Here is a 20,450-nt window from a genome sequence, read left to right on the forward strand (position 1 = left end):
AAATCTGTTGATGTTTTGGGTGAAAAAGTTCATTAGTTCACCCATGGTAGGGTGTGTATTAAATTTGATGCTTCTGTACTAAGGCTTTGAAGCTTAATATGCATAATTCCAATGACTTACCATTTATTTACAGTACAGTGATGAAGAAGAAACAAACACAGTTACACAAGGGGATAAACTTCGTGCCCTGAAAAGTAAAAGGCAGGCAAAAACAAACTCAATTCCACTAACGTAAGTTAATTTTATTTTTCTTTTATAAATGCTGAAGCTTCTTTTCCTCTTCCTTGAAGATTGACTTGGGTATGCTTTTATGTAATTTAAAGTCTTACATGTTAATGTATTGCATTTGACTCTCACCTCAATGTCTTGTTTCCTTATCAGTAAATCCTCTTCTATGCTACTGTCAGCTACACATTCCCTACTTTAATAGGCCCTCTGCCTAGATTAAAAAGTGCTTCCTTAAACTGGGTATTTCATCAACCCCTAAAAGCTTCTTCATCGCAGTATATTTTTAAGCAAGGTCAGCTACTTGAAAAGGCTCTTCTAGATTAATTTTCATAACCACCATTTTTGTCAGAAGATCCTTGCTTTGTAGGGTTCTACATTTAGGTAAAAACTGCTGCCAGTACAGGTCCCTGTGCTTGGATGGATTGTGCTTCATGCATGTGAAAGTTTATGGCTAAAGGAAAGTCCTTTGTATTATGGTTAGAGAAAAGGTATACTTGGTCAAAAGAATGCCACACTTTTTGACCGTTGAAAAGCAGAACATCCCTCTGTCCTATGTTTTGTATGAAGAGTGTGTATGTGTGTGTGTGAACAGATGATACACTAATATGAGTGAAGCTGAAGTAATTTTAATCTATTGATCCTCCCACAGAGGGCATTTAATATTGGTTGACTTTATTGTGAACATGGTTTTGGTTTTGTATTTTTTTAAAATGGCATTTGAACAGGACTAGGATTATTTTCCCGCTGAGGCAGTTTTTTGAGGTGGAAAGTGATTTGAAGAATCATTGCTAGATTCTGGTGGCATATACCCTGTAAATCAAAGGAAGGATAAGACTCCCTAAAAAGCAGCATGTCCTCTGAGCAAAGAGGGGAAAATGTTTTCCCTAGTGAAAGCTGATAGACCTTTTTCTTTTTAAACTGCAACTGGCTGAAATGTTGTACCATTCATTTCTAAAATCCTTATTTTTTCCCCTTTAATGTCATGTTCATATCTTCCTCCCCACCCTCACTCCTTTTTAGATGTCTCCTAGCTATGCTGGTCTCTACCCTGAGTAGCATTGTCATCTGGTGGATTGTGTGTGGCTCCTTTCTTCCCAACCTGCTATTCTGTCTAGATGGTTTAAGAACATAGGTTCACGAGAACCTCCCTTGAGAGAGCCACTGTGTAAGTGTCCCTATTACATTCTCTGCAGTAGCTCACCTTCTTGCCTCTTTCATTAACTCGTGCACCAAGCTTTTACTGTCTTTTATTTTAATTTACAAGAATTCATTTAATTTCTCTAGCTGCTTTTACAAGAAAAAGGGGGTTTGCACATGAATTATGATTTATGTGCTTTAGCATTCCCCTTTGAAAACTGCCAAATAATTGCAGGAACAGTGGTCTTTTCTTGTCTCTGTGTTTGTCTGGATATTTTGTGCAGAAAAACGTGTACTAGCAATGTGGTGTTTGTGTGACTGGTGCTCCCTTATGTCAGCATATGAAAAGAGTTTTGTCACTTTGAGTTTATCAATTCTGTAATAGTTTGAAGTTTGAGTACTAATTACCTACATTGGTCTTTGAATCTCAGACTGTGAATATGAAGAGCTGTGCATAGGCAGGTCAGGCAATTTAAGGCTGTTATCCTATGCTCACTTACCGATGAATAAATGACATGGAATACTGTGGCTCTTACTTCCAAACAGCATGCATGCGATCAGGCTGTAGTAAAAGTAATTAATTGCACTAAGGCAGAATGAAACAGGGCAAAAATATTTTCCAGCCTTGTTCTAGGCTTCAATCTATAGTGTATATTAGTGCTAAATCACACCTTTTTATCTCTGATTTAGGATGGTAATGAAAAATAATTTACAGAACAGGATAATACTTTGCACTTGGATTGCATTGGGGAAGATTTAAGAAATGAGGCATTCTGCCCCCTGGTGATTCTTTTGAATATCTCAGTTTTTCCCATGTCTGTCTTTATAAGAAGGTCTTGCGTTGTGTTGAACAGTTGCTTGTTGTTGTTTTAACTTTTGGCTTGGAACTCCCCTCACCCTTCATTGTCTAATAAGTCATATGCTGCAATTCAAACCTACAAAAATGAGCCTGAGATAATTTCCTTCGCTTTTCAACTTCGCTGAAAAGTAGCATATCCTATATTTTTATTTTAAAAGTTCAAGGTTATAATCACTATATATGTACATCAGCCTCAGTGTGTTTGGAATAATGTGCGATTATTCATTCCTGGGGATATAGGCAACACATCTCTTCTCTCTTGTAGCAATAATGTGAACTGCACTGCAACTAGGGATGTGGGTACAAGTAAAACTTGAGTTCATTAAAGTTCTCCAAATTCCACCTCAAAGCCTGTTCTGTCTCATGTCCGTATCAGATTACAATCTTTGTTTTCTCTTTTCACATGAAAATTTGTGTGTATTTTTCTAAACGTACGCCTCAATTGTGCCTATCTTTGAACTGTACCCATTCTTCTCCCATTGCTTAAACTGTGTTTGCACATTTTTCAAAAGTGTGCATTTTTTCAGATGCATTTTTCAAATGTACACATGCTTTTGAATGCAATGTTTTTAGTCTGTGAATCACATTGCAAGCTTGGACCACAGATTGCATTCAAATCCATATCCGGCCTGGAAGCTGAAATCTGGGTAAATCCTAATTTTAAAAGAACTGAAACAAAAAATCTCACTGGGTTGCAGTTAGGGAAGTATGAGAAATACATACATCCCTAACTGGAACTCAGAGAGGTGATTTAGTAGTTAGAGGTACATGTTACAATGTAAAGGAGGCAATTACGTTGAAACATTCTCTTTCCTTTGCAGTTGCCACCTCAACTGCAAATTTACAGCATATATTACTCACCTGAAAAGCATACTTTTATAAAAATTGGGGCGGTGGGAGGCTACTGCTGGAGGAAAAGATTTAACATCTGTAACGCCCTCCCAATAACTGGATCATATCCCTTTGTAGACAAAAATGTTTTTACCACCTGAAGTATTCCTATACGGAAATGTTAATGTTGGGTTTTTTTTAAATAATAAGTTTAGAGTTGTCTTTTCTATAGATCTAAAGTGGCTATCAATAGAATACATAGAAATCAATTGAAAATATACCAGTAATCAAGAAAATTCACCATCTGTCTTTAAAAATATCCATTATCTCTCCCAGGGAGTTTATCTGAACAGAAACATCCTTTCAGCCCGCTTAATTGCTCACAGGAACAGGCTGAGGTAACCCTCAACAGGCAAAATATTTCAGAGTGTTGGGGCCATGCTACACCTTGTTGTTGTTCAGTCGCTCAGTCGTGTCCGACTCTTCGTGACCCCATGGACCATAGCATGCCAGGCCTTCCTGTCCTCCGCTCTCTCCCGGAGTGTGCTCAAGTCCATATTCATTGCATCGGTGATGCTATCTAGCCATCTCATCCTCTGCCGTCCCCTTCTCCTTTTGCCTTCAATCTTTCCCAGCATCAGGGTCTTTTCCAGTGACTTTTCTCTTCTCATTAGGAGGCCAAAATATTTGAGCTTCAGCTTCAGTCTCTGTCCTTCCAATGAGCACTCAGGGTTGATTTCCTTTAGGATTGACTGATTTGACCTCCTTGCAGTCCAGGGGACTCGTAAGAGTCTTCTCCAGCACCACAGTTCGAAAGCATCAATTCTTCGGCGCTCAGCCTTTCTTATTGTCCAGCTCTCACAGCCATACATTGCTACTGGGAAAACCATAGCTTTGATTATACGAACCTTTGTCAGCAAGGTGATGCCTCTGCTTCTTACTATGCTGTCTAGGTTTGCCATAGCTTTCCTCCCAAGGAGCAAGCGTCTTTTAATTTCATGGCTACAGTCACCATCTGCAGTGATCTTGGAGCCCAAGAAAATAACATCTGTCACTGCTTCCATTTCTTCCCCTTCTATATGCCAGGAAGTGATGGGGCCAGATGCCATGATCTTAGTTTTTTTAATGTTGAGTTTCAAACCAGCTTTTGCACTCTCCTCTTTCACCCTCAACAAGAGGCTCTTGAGATCCTCTTCGCTTTCTGCCATTAGGGTGGTATCGCCTGTGTATCTGAGGTTGTTGATAATTCTCCTGGCAATCTTAATTCCGGCCTGTGATTCATCCAACCCGGCATTTCTCATGATGTACTCTGCATATAAGTTAAATAAGCAGGGCAACAATTTACAGCCGTGTTGTACTCCTTTCCCAATTTTGAACCAATCGGTTGTTCCATGTCCGGTTCTTACTGTTGCTTCTTGATCCTTGTACAGGTTTCTCAGGATACAGGTAAGGTGGTCTGGTACTCCCATCTCTTTAAGAATTTGCCAGAGTGTGTTGTGATCCACACAATCAAAGGCTTTAGCGTAGTCAATGAAGCAGAAATAGATGTTTTTCTGGAATTCTCTTGCTTTCTCCATGATCCAGCGAATGTTGGCGATTTGCTCTCTAGTTCCTCTGCCTCTTCGAAACCCAGCTTGTATTTCCGGTAGTTCTCGGTTCACATACTGCTAAAGCCTAGCTTGTAGGATTTTGAGCATAACCTTCCTGGCATGTGAAATGAGCACAGTTGTACAGTAGTTTGAACACTCTTTGGCTTTGCCCTTCTTTGGAATTGGAATATAAACTGACCTTTTCCAGTCTTGTGGCCACTGTTGAGTGTTCCAAATTTGTTGGCATATTGAGTGCAGCACTTTAACAGCATCACCTTTTAGGATTTTAAATAGCTCAGCTGGAATATTGTCATCTCCGCTAGCTTTGTTGTTATTAATGCTTCCTAAGGCCCACTTGACTTCACTCTCGAGGATGTCCGGCTCAAGTTCAGTGACCGCGCTATCATGGCTATCAGGGACATTCAGATCTTTCCTGTATAGTTCTTCTGTGTATTCTTTCCAACTCTTCTTAATCTCATCTGCTTCTGTTAGGTCCCTGCCTTCTTTGTCCTTTATTATGCCCGTCTCAAGGGAACAAAATGTTCCCTTGAGATCTCCGATTTTCTTGAAGAGATCTCTAGTCTTTCCCATTCTATTGGTTTCTTTGCATTGTTCATTTAAGAAGGCCTTCTTGTCTCTCCTTGCTATTCTCTGGAACTCTGCATTCAGTTGGGTATATCTTCCCTTTTCTCCCTTGCTTTTTGCTTCCCTTCTTTCCTCAGCTACTTGTAAAGCCTCATCAGACAGCCACTGTGCTTTCTTGCATTTCTTTTTCTTTGGGATGGATTGAGTTGCTGCCTCCTGAACAATGTTACGCACCTCCATCTATAGTTCCTCAGGCACTCTGTCTATCAGGTCTTATCCCTTAAATCTATTCCTCACCTCCACTGTATATTCAGAAGGGATATGATTTAGGTCATCCCTGAATGGTTTAGTGGTTTTCCCTACGTTCTTCAATTTAAGCCGAAATTTTGCGATAAGAAGCTCATGATCTGAGCCACAGTCAGCTCCAGGTCTTGTTTTTACTGACTGTATAGAGCTTCTCCATCTTTGGCTGCAAAGGACATAATCAATCTGATTTCGATATTGACCATCTGGTGACGTCCATGTGTAGAGTCGCCTCTTGTGCTGTTGGAAAAGAGTGTTTGCTATGATCAGCATGTTCTCTTGGCAAAACTCTATTAGCCTTTGGCCTGCTTCATTTTGTACACCAAGACCATGCTTGCCTGTTATACCGGTAATTTCTTGACTTCCTACTTTAGCATTCCAATCCCCTATGATGAAGAGGACATCTTTTTTTGGTGTTAGTTCTAGAAGGTGTTGTAGATCTTCATAGAACCGATCAACCTCAGCTTCTTCGGCCTCAGTGGTTGGGGCATAGACTTGAATTACTGTGATGTTGAATGGTTTGCCTTGGATTCATACTGAGGTCATTCTGTTGTTTTTGAGATTGTACCCCAGTACTGCTTTTCCCACCCTTTTGTTGACTATGAGTGCTACTCCATTTCTTCTAAGGGATTCTTGCCCACAGTAGTAGATATGATGGTCACCTGAATTAAATTCACCCATGCTTGTCCATTTTAGTTCGCCGATTCCCAAGATGTCGATGTTCAATCTTGCCATCTCATGTTTGACCACCTCCAGCTTACCTTGATTCATTGATCTGACATTCCAGGTTCCTAAACAGTATTGTTCTTTACAGCATCAGACTTTCTTTTCACCACCAGACACATCCAGAGCTGAATGTGCTTTCAGCTTTGGCCCAGCTGCTTCACTCTTTCTGTTGCTACTTGGAAATTCCCTCTGCTCTTCCCCAGTAGTATATTGGACACCTTCCGACCTGAGGGCTTATCTTCCAGCGTCATATCTTTTAGCCTTGTGATACGTTCCATAGGGTTTTCTTGGCAAGAATACTGGAGTGGGTTGCCATTTCCTTCTCCAGTGGACCACATTTTGTCAGAACTCTCCACCATGACCTGTCCGTCTTGGGTGGCCCTGCACGGCATAGCTTATGGCTTTACTGAGTTATGCAAGCCCCTTTTCCACAACAAGGCAGTGATCCATGAAGGGGCATGCTACACCTACTAGATCTTAATTCATGTAGAAAGTGAACACGGACAGCAAATCTTAATAGGCAAGGAGGGGAGGGGACTAATTAGGTAAGGTGTGTCTGTGCGAACTTCTTTCCACTAATAACTGGGTAGTAAATTGTGTGTGTGTGGGGGGGGAATTATGGAGAGAATTTTCACTGCTTCACATGCTGAAGATGGGATAGCAAAGTGGAAATTGCCTTAAAAAGTGTTGTTTCACTAGACTTTCCGGGTTGGATTCAGACTTGACCATCTGCACATGGAAAGTGTCTTCTGTTGGCAGAGGGAACTGGGATCCGGCAAGAGGAAAGTTTTGCTTATTACACCTTCCCCCTGCAGCCCCCAGTGCTACCTCACACACTGGGCCAGTTCGCACGATCAAACAGACCAGCGGGGCTTATTTAATGGCGCATGTGTGTGGCCATTTTGAATACTGGAGCTGTGACTGTGGCTTGTCAAGTCATCTGAACCTAGCAGGGGTGAGATGTGCAAGAGTTAAATGATCCTTGCATAGTCCATGGCTTGTTTTAGACTTATGTGAGGGTTGTTTAACCCTTACACAACCCACCCCCAGCAGGATCCGATGACCTGACAAGCTGCAGTTGTGGCTTGGATATTCAAATTCTGCCTGGCATGCACCACAACCCGCCATGGTTTAAATAAGCCACAGTGGGCTGCAGTGATCATGCAAACCAGGTCACTGTTTTAGAGCGTCACCCAACCTTCCAGAGCAGATTTTGGAGGGCTGCAGAAGAGAAGGGAGAATTATGAAAATTGCTTCCCCCTTCCACCTGTGGAATCATCCCATCCACAGAGCTCAGCTGTGTGCAACTCTGGATGCAACCCATTGAAAACTAGAGAGCTTGTTTACTGTTTACCCATTGTAAGTACAGTGCCTCAGTCAGGGGTTACACATTTTATTTTTTCAGTGTGTACAAATACTAGCCTCATTAGTTAGAAACTCCACTGGTACGTTTTTCCTTTTTATATTTACATTATTTCATAGAATCAGTTAATATTTTGGGTGGACTCAACATCTGGCACCTCATTGAAGAAGTTGAGAAGTTTTATCTCCATCCTTCAGTCTGCTTCCATTGATGGGAAATGTGCATATGGTATATACTCTTAGTCCTCCATAAAGCCACTCTTGGTATGCTTAAAAATAACAACAACAAACACTGCTTCTCCCTCTCAGAAATAAAAAATTGAAGTCAGAGGGGAAGAGGATTGGACATATTAATGGTTTGAATGGAAATTATAAATGATTTTAAAACTCGGCAAGAATCTTAACTGCTATCACCAAATTGCAGTCCTCTGTCCACAAAATCTTGTCTTTTAGGCATCTTTGTGGAAAACCATATACAATATCATTAATTCTCATTGTACCTTGTATACTTTTTAGCTTGTTTTATATAACTTTCTTTCTCATACTCTTTTCAGAGTAATTCTGCAATCCAGTGTTCAGAAAAGTAAACGGTCTGAACCTAGCATTTCTGACAATACAGGCCTTCCTAAAAGAACTACCAGGTCCACTGGAAGAAAAAGCAGTTTTAAAAGGTGAGAATTACTGTCCTGAACTCCAGACATTGTCAATTAATGAAGGCCGAACTTTCAATAAAATTTACACTTCTGCCAATTTTAAATCGAAGGCCCTTTTCACATATAACACTAAACCATGATTTAAGTTAGAAGTAGTGCGTCTCGGGCTCACACACCCTCCCTCCCTGATCCTCTGGCGCAGCCATGAGGAGATCAGAACCATCTGCTTCCAGGTTTAAACTCACTGGAGTTTCTTGTTACATCTGAACTAGGGAAACGTGGGTTAGTTTAAACCACAGATCGGGAACCTTTTTTAGTTGAAGGGCCACATTCCCTTCTGGAGACCACATGCCAGGGGTGGATGGGTGGGGTCAAACCTAAAGTGGGCAGACAGACAGACATCCCTCCAGGCTGCAGTTAGGTTTGGGAAAAGGCTTTATTCAAGCCTCTAATTGCAGCACAGTGGGGAGGGGAGGGGAGGTCATGGGCAGGCCCTGCAGGCAGAAGGTTCTGCACCCAAGATGTAAAGTTTACTGTGTAGTTTATGATCATGGCTGGTTAACGAACAGTAATTTAAAGTAACCAGAATTCACCTAGTTAGGACTCTGGTTTAAAACTGGTAGAGGATGCCTCTGATCCCCTTCTTGCAGCTGCTGCAGGAGAGGAGAGGGGAAGGGGAAAACTTATGAGCTCAAGGCTCACTGCTTCTCATGCATGTAATGCTAAACTATGGTTCAGTGTTGTATCCAAACCTAGTCAAAGTATTCTTTGCTGATGTATTGCAAGACTATATGGAGGTTTAAACTATTTGAGTTAAGTCTGGGGGTTTTGAATGCATACATTGTGAAGAAAGTTCTGTCAGACATATGGGCCATTAGTCTCTCTCATAAAAACAGGCTTAAAATGAGTTTGTAAAAAAGGTGAGTTCGAAGATACTCCTCCAAGAAAAAAGGATAGTTTACAGAATTAAATCCCTCTTCAGCTTAGATGCAGAGAGGAGAATAAGTGCTGAGCAGAAGGAGGGAATACATTTTTATTTCCACTCCATAAGTATTTAGAGAAAACAAATAATTTGTATATGACATAGTGTTGCAACATTTAGGTGCTTAAACAGTGTGTTATAATATTTTCAGTGATTCAAAAGATGCCCTTGATTAATCAGTTAGCAGTAAAAATATTTGCAAGTATTTATGAAAACTGCAGATGACAAACACCTCTTAGAAGAGGCATTTCCTCCTGTGTGAAAGACAAAGTGGAATGCTTCTTCTAAGACTGCTTGCTGTGCGATATGCATACATCATCTAAAAACAAGGTATGTATGCTTCCCTGTTTAAAATGTTTATTTTTCCTTGTGTAAAAATAATATGTGCCTCCCATATGTGCCTGCCCGGACCTTAAGGTCATCATCAGCGGCCCTTCTCCGTGAGCCCCTGCCAGAGGAAGTGAGGCGAGTGGCTACTAAGAGGAGGGCTTTTTCTGCTGTGGCACCCCGGCTCTGGAATGAGCTCCCTAGTGAGGTTCGCCTGGCGCCTATATTGTATTCCTTTCGGTGTCAGGTGAAGACCTTTTTATTTTCCCAGGCATTTTAGCATTTTAGCTTTCTAAATTTTTATCTTTGCTGTTTTAAATCTGTATTTTAAACTCCTGCACTGCTGCTAGGTTTTATTGTGGTTGTATTATATTGTGGTTTTAATGTTCTATATATTTTAAATTGTTTTATTGTGTGTTGTTTGGTTTTAATTTTTGTGAACCGCCCAGAGAGCTTCGGCTATTGGGCGGCATAGAAATGAAAATAAATAAATAAATAAAAATGTATGCAGGTTTCAACTCAGTCAATTATTCAGTCGACTAAAGCTCATACAATTAAGATTTCATTTATCTGGTAACAGCCATAGTATGACAAAGTATTGGAAAGAAATATTAGACTGGCCATAAGTTTATTTGATGGAAGGAGGTAACTTTGACCATAACCAAGAAAATACAGCAGTGTACATGTGCATATATTTAATATTTGTGTGTGAATTTGGGATATTTTGAAATGTGTCCTTACAGAAGAGATTATCGTAGTCTGGTTTTGTATTCCATCCCCCACTGTCTAGTTCTAGGAGCAGCATTGACTTACCTCAGCAGAGATTTACCTTCCCTCTTGGAAATACTAAGTGGGAGAGTAGCTTTATGTGTCCAGTTTCGCACTTTATTCCCCTTCTCCAGCTGTTTCTAGAATTGTTTTCTGCTAACACTTCATATCGAATTACTTCTTGCAACACTAAACCCTTGGATGTATGTTATCAAGGCATGTTCTCTGCCTTGCATTTTCTAAAAGAAGTAGAGTGTAACTCTTCTAGAATTAATAACTCTTCCTCCACACCCATGCCTGCCATGCTATGGAAAACTGATCTGGACAATACTAATTTTTAAATACTTCAGTAGAATTAATTGTTTCTGTTACTTAGCGTTGGTTGTTTGAGTGTGAAAATTTGTACTCCAGGTTGCCAGTACTTTTACAGCCCACTACTTATTTACTCAAATTCATGAAATAGACGGTTGTTAGGGATTTGTTGGCTCAACTTGCACAAGGTGCCATTTCAGCTGCTGCAGCAAAAGTGGAAGTTGTTTCAGCAAAAGGTGAGGTTGTCATGCTCACATTGCAGATTAATACTAAGTCGTAGCAACGGGTGACTTCTTTTGGCTGTTGTTGATTGTGTTATGCTTTCCTTGTGCTCAGGCCCATTAGTTGTCTATCATAGGTATCAGTAAATTCATACACCTGCATTCTGTGCAGTGGGTCTTCTTTATAGGCCATCTGTCTAAAAAAAAATCAGATGTACTAATGCTGGGACAGATGTGAGAAAATGCTCTCTAGTATATACTAAATAGTGTGGCTTCTGCAACTGCATTGGAATAACACTCTACTGACCAATTAGTTTGGTGTGTAACATTCTGCTACATGAATTAACATGGTGAACCCCCTTGCCCCAAATGTTGACTTGCAAAAGGATGAGATTGGGATTTAAGCATGATTACCAGTGTGGTGAATGCTCCAAGATGTCTTTACAGTGTGGCTCATCCTATCCTGAAAAAATCTTAGAAATGATGTGTTAAGTAAGAAGATAGCAAAAGTTAATTTGTTATGCTTCATTATGTTATGCTACATAAACAGTAATGGCGTGGATCTGATGCAAGAGTTGGATCAAGATTCACATTTCAACTATGATTTAAACTGAGGACTGGAGTTGTGCTGCAAACGTATGCTAACTCCTCCATTTTCAGGTTTTCTCTAATTATAGTTTGCTAGGATGTCCAAACCCAGCAAACTATAGTTGCCTGATTTGGACATTGTGGGAAACTATGGTTAGAGGAAACCCAGAAATTATACCACCCAATAGTATAAAAACTGTGTACATACAAACAGCGTGTGTGTGCGTGCGTGCACGCACGCACGCTCACACACACCTTTCTAACCAATTTAAACAATTGACAATGAGAAAATCCCAGGACTTGATTTAAAACATTATCATATGCTGCCAAGTCTGAGAGCATTTTCTCAGCCATAAATACCTTTGAATTCTATATACAGAAGTGGATTTGGAAAGCTATACCTAAGCAAAGTGCCCAGAAATTAACTCTGGAGCTATGGAAATACATCACTGTGAAACAGAATGCTGAGCAAGTTGGAATAAAGCCTGGAAAGATAGAGGCACCAAATTGGGAGTGTTGGTTTCAGAAACAACTTTTGGTGTGGCCACACAACAGTTTCATGTTCCCTTAATTCCTTGTTGTGACACAAAGCCAGGAACAGCAAGTGTCCGCAGAAAAAGTGAGTGTGTTTTTCTTGGAAGAAGGGCCCTGCCTTCTCCCCTGCTCCAGTCTAAGTGGGAGGCTTACCCACACATTATCTGCAACGTGCACTGGTACCACAGTGGTCCTCATCAGTAAATTGGATTATTAAGGATCAGCATGTGCTGGAGATGCATAGCATGGAAATCAGATGCAGTGAAAAGGGGCACCTGATCCTCTTAAGTTAGATTTAGGCTGTATCTTATGATAACCTTCTGTATTGATAGCCTTAATATGCTAAGGGAGAGGTAGTCCTGTTGGCAAGAAAATTCTATGCTACCACCAGACATAGACCTGTTTTGCATGACATGACAGCCCATCATGGGTTAATTTACTCTTGAGGAGCTGTGGTGCATGCTGGCTGCCATTATAAATATGCAAGTCCCAACTGGGGGTTGCCATTAGGGATGTTAGAGAAATCCGTTTCCAGGGTGGAGTTCGATGGTTTTTCCTGGATTCAGCCCCCAGACTTCATTCCAGTTCCTGCTGCAGTGCCCAACTTGGTCTGCAGCGAGTTGGGCGGTTCATGGATTTTCTGGATATTTTGCGCATCCCCCGGGCAGGTTCTGCAATTTGCGTAAATTGCTCAGAAATTTGCACATATTGCAGAACCTGCAAGAAAAAAATGTGCAAAAACAGTTCCTAGAGTTCAGGGGAAAGCCTACAACTTGAACACAAATCGAGTTGTACATGCTGTGGAACTCTGAGTCAAAGAAGAACCGGATTTCCCAGCAATGGACATCCCTAGTTGCTGTGGCTTGTCATGTCGTGTGATAATGTCGGCTGGCATTATTTGAGGGTCAAACAACCCAGGCATAACCCACGGGTTTTTTTAATGTGAGGGTTCCTTAACCATCAAGTAATGCCCACGGGCTGGGTTCACATGACACAAGAAGTCATGGCAAACCATGTTGGGTGCTTATTCATAATGGCAGCCAGCACAAATTGCAGGTCCTTATGGGTAAATTAACCCATGATGGGCTGTTGGGCAACCTGGCCCATTCTGTGGTTGGTGGCACATAGACATTATCTCCAGCAGGGGCAGTCAGTGTAGCAAGGCACAGCTGCTATATGGAGCTTGTTCACAAGCAGTGCTAATGTGTAGAGTAGTTTTCAAAGCTGTGTATGTAGATGAATCTAGCATATCTCAGCTGGTTCTAAAAACGGGATTATAAACTCATGAAACGCGATTTTCAAGGGTGCTTAAGTAACTCCCTCCCCTCTTTCTCTTGAAAATGTCTGGAAACCCTTACTACAAATGAAAGAGTCATGCCTTGTTGCTACAGTTAGCAGTTTAGGGAACAAGATATTATAATGACACGATGAGTGGAGAGAGCATGGATTTTAAAAGAGACTTGACGAATAGGAGCAAGTACACAGTAAGTGCTATCCTGTTAAATAAATAATAAAAAATGACTTACACTTATTTTAGGGGTATTTTTTAATAGTGAAAAACTAAAAAAAGGAAGACCTTTTTATTCATTGTCTAAAGGTCCCCATCTGTTTTTAACATTGTCAGTTGCATTTGGCTCTCTTATTGAACTGGAAGCTGAATAAAGGTGACAGAAAGTCGCCTAACTAGTCTTAAAACTTTTTTTTTTTTTTTTGGTTTACCTTTTTTTCTACTTTTCCCACAGTCTGATGCCTCAGAGGGAAAGAAGGAAAAGGGATGCTTTACAACAAATGCAGTTATGGTACTTTGATCCCACTGCTTCCTCTTTACAAACCTGAGCTTCCTTGTTGTCTAATATTTGTGATCTGAGTGGCAGGCTTGTGCCTTCTTTACTATTGAAGTTGCATTAATTGCAGAAATATAGTCAATGGGTTCTTTCTCCTTCTAACCACCTTTTTGTTTGGTTGCTTAATTTAAACTGCTAGCAGTGCTTCAGTTATTGATTTGTGTTTTATCATTTATATCCGACAAGCCATAAACTCCATTTTTATCATTTCTGCAGTGCTCCTATCCTAAGAACACGAACTGTGCTGCGCTAAGCAGTCGGAACTGGAGAAGATGCAATTGCTAGAAGGAATATTGCTGTGAATTAAAAAATTGAAGAGGAACTTTAAAAAAAGAAAAAAGCAGTGGTCTATTTTAACGTTTAGTTGGATTTTTTTTTAGGGTTGGTGAAGAGAAGTCTTTTGCAAAGGCCCAAAGGTATTATGACTGCAAGATTGATTTTTTTAAAATGTTGGAAGCATTCCAAAACGTAACGATAATTATGGCCTGTAAATTTTAGCCTTGGATTTAAATAACTCCCTTGTTAACAAGAGAACTTGCTTTTCTGTATGATGCTTGTGTACAAAATGTGATGGCAATCACTTAGCTTCTGACCACCACAAACCGATTGTGGGAAGCATCTTAGCTGTTTGATAATTTACACGTCATTTCAATGTGATTTCTCTCCCAAGATGGAGAGGGAGGAACTGGGAAGATACCTTTTTTGCTCATAACATGCTCAAGTTTGACTATCCTAATTTTATTAGGATTTTTATCACCTATAACTGGTTTCTAAATGACTGTACACCAAAGAGTGCTTTATTTTCATGGTTTCATTTTCAGATTTTTGCAAGTTACACAACTGCCTGAAGTGTTACTTATTACTTTTAATTAACACAAACATCTGGGGATTAATGAGTGTACTGAATTTTGAAGCCGCTTTTGAAATAGGCTCTCCTGTGCTGGTACTAGTGTGTGGGTAGAGAAATGATTCTAAAGCTACTGCAGATAATAGAGAACTGGACAAAACACTCATTAGAGGCCTTTTTCATATATACATAAACACACAAACACCCCTATCCCATATCTCATAAAAGGAATGCTAGGGCAGTCTTGCAATTTCTCCCCAAGCCTTTAAAACTGGATGGATAGGTTGGTCAGAGTGAGGCCTGTTCTCAAACGTCACCTCTCCCAGCATTAAAGACCATCTTGTGGTCACTCTCCTAGATTTCAGACAGGAGTTTTTCCTAGCCCTACCTGCAAAAGTAGGGGGTTGAACCTGTGGCCTTCTCTGTGCAAAGTATGGGCTCTACTACTGAGCCTCGGTTCCTGTGGAGCTGTAACTGAGGGGATAAAGTTGTGGTGGCCTCCTTTCTGTTCTCCTTGTCTGATTTATTAAAGCATTATGGCACAGTCCTATGGGTTCTGCCCTCAATGATCGTAAGCCCCCGAACCCAGAGGCTTAAGAGCATCCTTTGCAGGGCAGGAGGAGTGGCAGAGGCAGTGTTTGTCTCCCTATCCTCCTGCCCTGCATTTTTCGCTAGGTGGGCTTTTTTGCCCATCTAGCAAAGGTGTTTCAGAGGGGGAGGGCAGGAGGTTGGCAGAGCCTCAAGATAAGTCCTATCCTGGCCTCTCCAGCGTCCTCCCCTCCCCACCCAACGAAATACCCCTTGTTGTTTTCACATTGGATTCCTCCCTTTTGCAGAGTTGAAGGAGTAGAGAATCCATACTTTGGATGGGTGTGCAAGATAGGGCTCTGCTCAGTATTGTCTATGTAGTACGTTATAGTTCATTTACCAGCCACTCAGGTTATAAAGAGTACTAACAACCCGTAAGAATATGTCCTGGTAGAGCAGGGGTGGGTCGGTGGGAGTGCAGCTTTATTCTTCCTGCTGAGGGCTGCAGACCAGAGCCAAAAGTGAGCAGGCCATCCCAGTTGTCTTTCCCCATGCAGCAGGCTGCCAGGAAAAGAGAAGATTGCCCGTTGGAGGTTTGAACTGATTACTTGCAGAAGGCTTCTAAAATGAGGCAGAGTACCACAGGTGGCCCACGGCTGCAGTAGTATGCTGCCATTTACTCAAGCTCATGCCCTACAGAATAGCGTTTGCAAGGGTTTTTCTGGAATGCAGGTGTGTTTAAAATGTTAGTTTTGTCATTTATAGTTTTCCTTTTTTATATAGGGAAACCAATTGTGTATGTCAGTCTGTACACTCATCCCATATCTCCAGCATCTGCTATGAAATATTGTTTCTTGTACTTTGGTGTTCAGCTAAGCAGTGCATGTAGGAATAATACTAGTGTTATATTGAAAATTTCTTCCACATTTTTCACTTTTTCTTTGAAGAAATTCAAGGGAGAAATTCTTTTGGAGAAATTATCATGGGTTGGCTTCAGGGTTCTTGTGTTTACTTATGAGGTGGCAGAGGATTGTGCGCAGGAGTCCTAGCTTTCATTGCGTCCTTGGCTTCTGGAACTTCAGTTGAAGCACAGGGGACGCCATCAAGAGTTAACTCCTCCCATCTGGCTGTTTCAGATCAGGAAGCGCAGGCAGCTGTGCTACAAGCCCTGCCAATGGTGAGCCCTGCCTGTGAGAAACTATTAGAGAATTTCTCCTCCCGCTGGAGAAATTCGGTGACATTTGTTTCCCCAGTTTCTCTGCCCACAAATAGGATGGAGAATTTCGAGAGGCCATTTGCGCACAGCTCTAAATAATTTATCTCATAGCAGAATGAACTCCTTGTCTATACACATCTTGTCTTTCACTTTAAGTGTAAATCATTGCAAATTATAAATGGGAATATGCACGTTTTTAAATTTTATTTGTTGCCTGCTTTACTTTTGTTTAGAGTAAAACAAAAACCATGAAACTGAAGACATAGGTAGGGATGTACAGATTGTTAAATCCATTCCAGTCTGTGTTTCATGGATTGTCAGGCATCTTTTGTTCCATCGTCCGCTCATTGATAGAATCAGAATTTTTTTCAGTATAACATACAAGAATTTTGTTCCACTTGCACAAGTGCGAATTTGCACAAATCTGCCCCCCTTTTTAGCAGACCATGGAATCCACATGACTCGGAAAGCCAGCCCACTGCAGAATCCGCAAGTCGGATTTCATAGAAATCCAAACTCATTTGAATCTGTTGCAGATTTCTCTGATGTCCCTGTGTTGTTTTTGAAGGACGTACAAAGTTTTTTTACCAGCTGATTATTTTATAAAACCTACCCAGACATTCCTTGCCATAGTTGTAGCCAAGTTCATTGTTGATTTTACTCATGTAGCAGTAGTAACTGCCAAAAAATCCCTCATTTATACTGCTGTAACTGACATTGCACACATTTACTTTGTATTCTTAGCAGTAGAAATATGTCCAGTGATAAAATGTTTCCCTGGAGGTTCAGGAGGCTTTTAAGACTGGGATTATTTCAAATTAATTAACAGATCCCATTAATGCATTTTGAACAGTCAGATCAGCCTTATATCACAAGCACTTGTCATCCCATCTAGTTTTAGCTTGCATCCTAAAATTCAAATCTAAGAACCCAACTATGCCTTAGCGTAGATTACTGTGCCTAATGGACTGAAGTTCAGACCAACACCTAGCACATTTCTTGAGATAGCTATGGGTTTTGTTAAGAGCTTATAGTATACTTCTTCCCCATTTCTTTAGCATAAAAGTCATAGGGATTATCTCTCTCTCTCTAGGGTAGTTTGACAAAAAAGATATTTCAAATTCATTCAGGGTTTCTCTTTTAATGACTACTCATGAAAATGCTATCCCATATAATTTGCTATTGGAAAAGCTGTTCTGTTACCTTGTGAAATCATTGTGTAAATTAACTGGTGAGCCAGTGTATAAAATACTAATAAAATAGTCAAATGAAACTATTCCAGTCATCCAAGGCCTGTATGTAGCCTTAAGTGCCATTTGGTAGGTTCAGAGTCAATCCACTATGTCATTTGCTATATAATTTGATGCTCATGAAGAATACCAGCCCAATCCAAGGAGATAGTAAGGTAGGATTATAGCATGTGCTTGAGCTTTAACCTAGTTTTAAGATTAGCAGTAAGGCCTTGACAGAACATAGGGATTCCTTGCAACCCACTATAGTACATGCCCTTGTCTGTTTACTGGCTGCCTCCCCAATTCTGCACACATACACCTTTGCTGCACTAAACATTAATGGGACACCCCCCCCATTAACTTAGAACCCAATCCTGAACATGTTAAATAGGAACCCCCAATGATTTCAATAGCAGTTACTGCCAGGTGCATCTGGAATTACATTTGCCATTTATGTCAAAAAGTTGATATGTGGGGCTTACCTTAAACCCTGAACTCCTTAAACCCTGAACTATAACATTTTTGTACATAATTTCATACGCCTTTATACTTAACAAAATAGAAATGCGGGTAGGGCTAGTGCAACCCACTGCTTGAAATGGACTGAAGGCATCTCTTCTAGCATTAAGCCTGTCAGTTAAATAATAGTAACAGCCTGACATTAGGCTGGGAAAATACTCCCCAATTTCTAAGTGATGAAGTACATGGAGCATGTTTGTTGCATCTTTCCAGGCTTGTAAACCAAAGGTTCTCAGTACTTTTCCATTGCATAAGGTTTGTAACTGATGAGTGAATGGCATTTCCAACATTTTGCCTCTTACACTCTCTACATGCCAAATGAAATCATTTCACCTCTGTACTGGTTAGCACAATTGCAGTATACTTTCCAAACTCTGCATTTACTGCAACGTTACTCCCAAACATTTACCTATGATATTGACAGCTGTGCTGTTTAAAGACTGGACAAAAATAAAGCTTTCTCAGAGTTGCCGCTTGTAGTTCCCGATGATGTTGTCCTGTATTTTTTCTCTGTACTGCCTTGTCAACTCTTGTACAGATCGTTTGTTCAAAGTATATGGTGTAATCAATATTGCTCATCTTTTAAAAAAAAATCTAATATTTTTTTAAAAATCAGACAAAAGTTTATTTTGCTATACATATTTTAAGGGGAAACTTGATACCTAACTTTGGACATTTAATTTGTAGTATGTATCTCATTAAATCTCTGTAATTTGATTATATAAATATTGACTAACTTGTAAAAGAACTGTATACAAATAAAAGCTGTTACTTATATGAGGTTCCACCACAAGTGATGGATAATACAGAACTTTCGAAAAAGCCCGTATGCAGGATTGATGGAAAGACACTAGGCCTATCTATCTTACAACAGAAAACAAGTTAGTAAAACTGTTAAGAAAATATGTATTTACAGTTTTATTCATAACTTTTTTTGCAAGTGAGCCATCATTAATTTCTTCATGTGTAGTATGAAATAACACTTTTCCTAGGGGCACTTCTCTTGGGGGATTTTGTACTCTGATACAAATGCCAAAGTATACCCTCTCACACACCTTGACCTGCCTCTCAGCAGGAAGCAATGAGTAGTGACAATCATCTGTAAAATAACTTGAGTTTTTACTATTATTCACGAATGATGTGGGAAACCAGAAACTGGACAGATAAGTCCCGATGCAGTTAGAGAGGGTTTAGAGAGCACTTGGAGGCTACCGCAGTGGTAAATAAAATCCAGGAGTGCAAAGGCAAATCAAACCCTTTGAAGTGGTGTAAACCTGTCCAGTCCCTACCATTTCAGGTGGGGGTTCATACTGAATGGTTATCCATACGAGAACTTCCCTCCATAGAGAACTAGGATTTTAGCCTAGTGTCCTTGACCTTATAGCTTTCTATATATGAATGTTAACTAGTAGGGAAGCATTTCATCATGCAAGCCCACACCACTGGTCTGAAGAAATACAGGCCCTGTACAGAGCTTACCACTTTTCTTCCTGAGCACTTACAGTTGTATAGTTTGCTTACTTTACATCTAACTCCCAAAAACCTCACAGGAGAAAGCACTTTTTGAAACCGGAAATGAAATAATATAGACTACAATTTGCAGCCTCAAATATTAAAACAAATGATGCAAAAATAGCACCTCACACCCCAACCAGTGAGCAGGTTTTCTGTTTTGTTCTTTATTTGCCAGCCTCTGAAAATTGTGCAATTACCTGAGTATGGCAAAGGTACATTTCACACAGTGAAGTCAGGAAAAGAATTGTCAAGTGTCTATAGGGGTTTGCTATCCAGTCTCCAATGTATCATCTTGTATAGTTTACATTGTGACACCATGGACAAAGAGTCATCCCTCTGTACCTGTTTGACACCATCATCTTGAACCTTTATTTGAAACCCCTCGTGTACGATACCATAAGCCTTCACACAGCTAATCCAAAAACAGTGGTGCTGGACCTTGCCTCTTAGCCCACTGGGTATGTCTAGGCTCTTAACACAATAGAAGTGCAAAATTCACACACAAAAGTCATTTCTCTCTGTAGACTTGGATGATTCTCTTCCACAGCAACATAGAACTGGTATCTTCACAACTGCTTTTGGAGGTGCCATTCAGTTTTTTCAAGCTAAAGCAGGAAAATCCTCAGGGTCATCAGGATTTGGAGCAGTGGTGTGCATCTAAGGGAGAAGAGCACGACTCAAAACTTTAAAATAATGTTTATACACCACCTTTTTTGTTAGATTATAACTGCTTGTTTATCTAGT

General features: G+C 40.4%; 2 protein-coding genes across 19 annotated transcripts in view; one reads left to right on the top strand and one right to left on the bottom strand.

Moving 5' to 3' along the window:
- Positions 1 to 14,373, top strand: part of CDC14B (cell division cycle 14B) — a 59,221-nt gene extending 44,848 nt beyond the window's left edge. For 4 of the 18 annotated variants that reach the window (XM_084834079.1, XM_084834080.1, XM_084834082.1 and 1 more), the window contains 4 exons: positions 134 to 231; positions 8,175 to 8,291; positions 9,673 to 9,829; positions 14,066 to 14,175. In XM_084834079.1, coding sequence (XP_084690205.1) covers positions 134 to 231; positions 8,175 to 8,291; positions 9,673 to 9,829; positions 14,066 to 14,134 — 441 coding nt within the window. In that variant the 3' untranslated portion in view covers positions 14,135 to 14,175. The other 14 variants (XR_014787735.1, XR_014787738.1, XR_014787740.1 and 11 more) reach the window with 9 other exon arrangements.
- Positions 14,374 to 15,394: 1,021 nt separating this feature from the next.
- Positions 15,395 to 20,450, bottom strand: part of HABP4 (hyaluronan binding protein 4) — a 29,456-nt gene continuing 24,400 nt past the window's right edge. Inside the window, exon 8 of the mRNA XM_084834091.1 lies at positions 15,395 to 20,363. Within this exon, the coding sequence (XP_084690217.1) occupies positions 20,307 to 20,363 (57 nt within the window). The 3' untranslated portion in view covers positions 15,395 to 20,306. The remainder of the gene's footprint in view (positions 20,364 to 20,450) is intronic.

This window comes from Heloderma suspectum, chromosome 2 (assembly GCF_057233095.1).
Source record: "Heloderma suspectum isolate Gila_16-S chromosome 2, 16-S_ref, whole genome shotgun sequence".
Taxonomy (NCBI): domain Eukaryota; kingdom Metazoa; phylum Chordata; class Lepidosauria; order Squamata; family Helodermatidae; genus Heloderma; species Heloderma suspectum.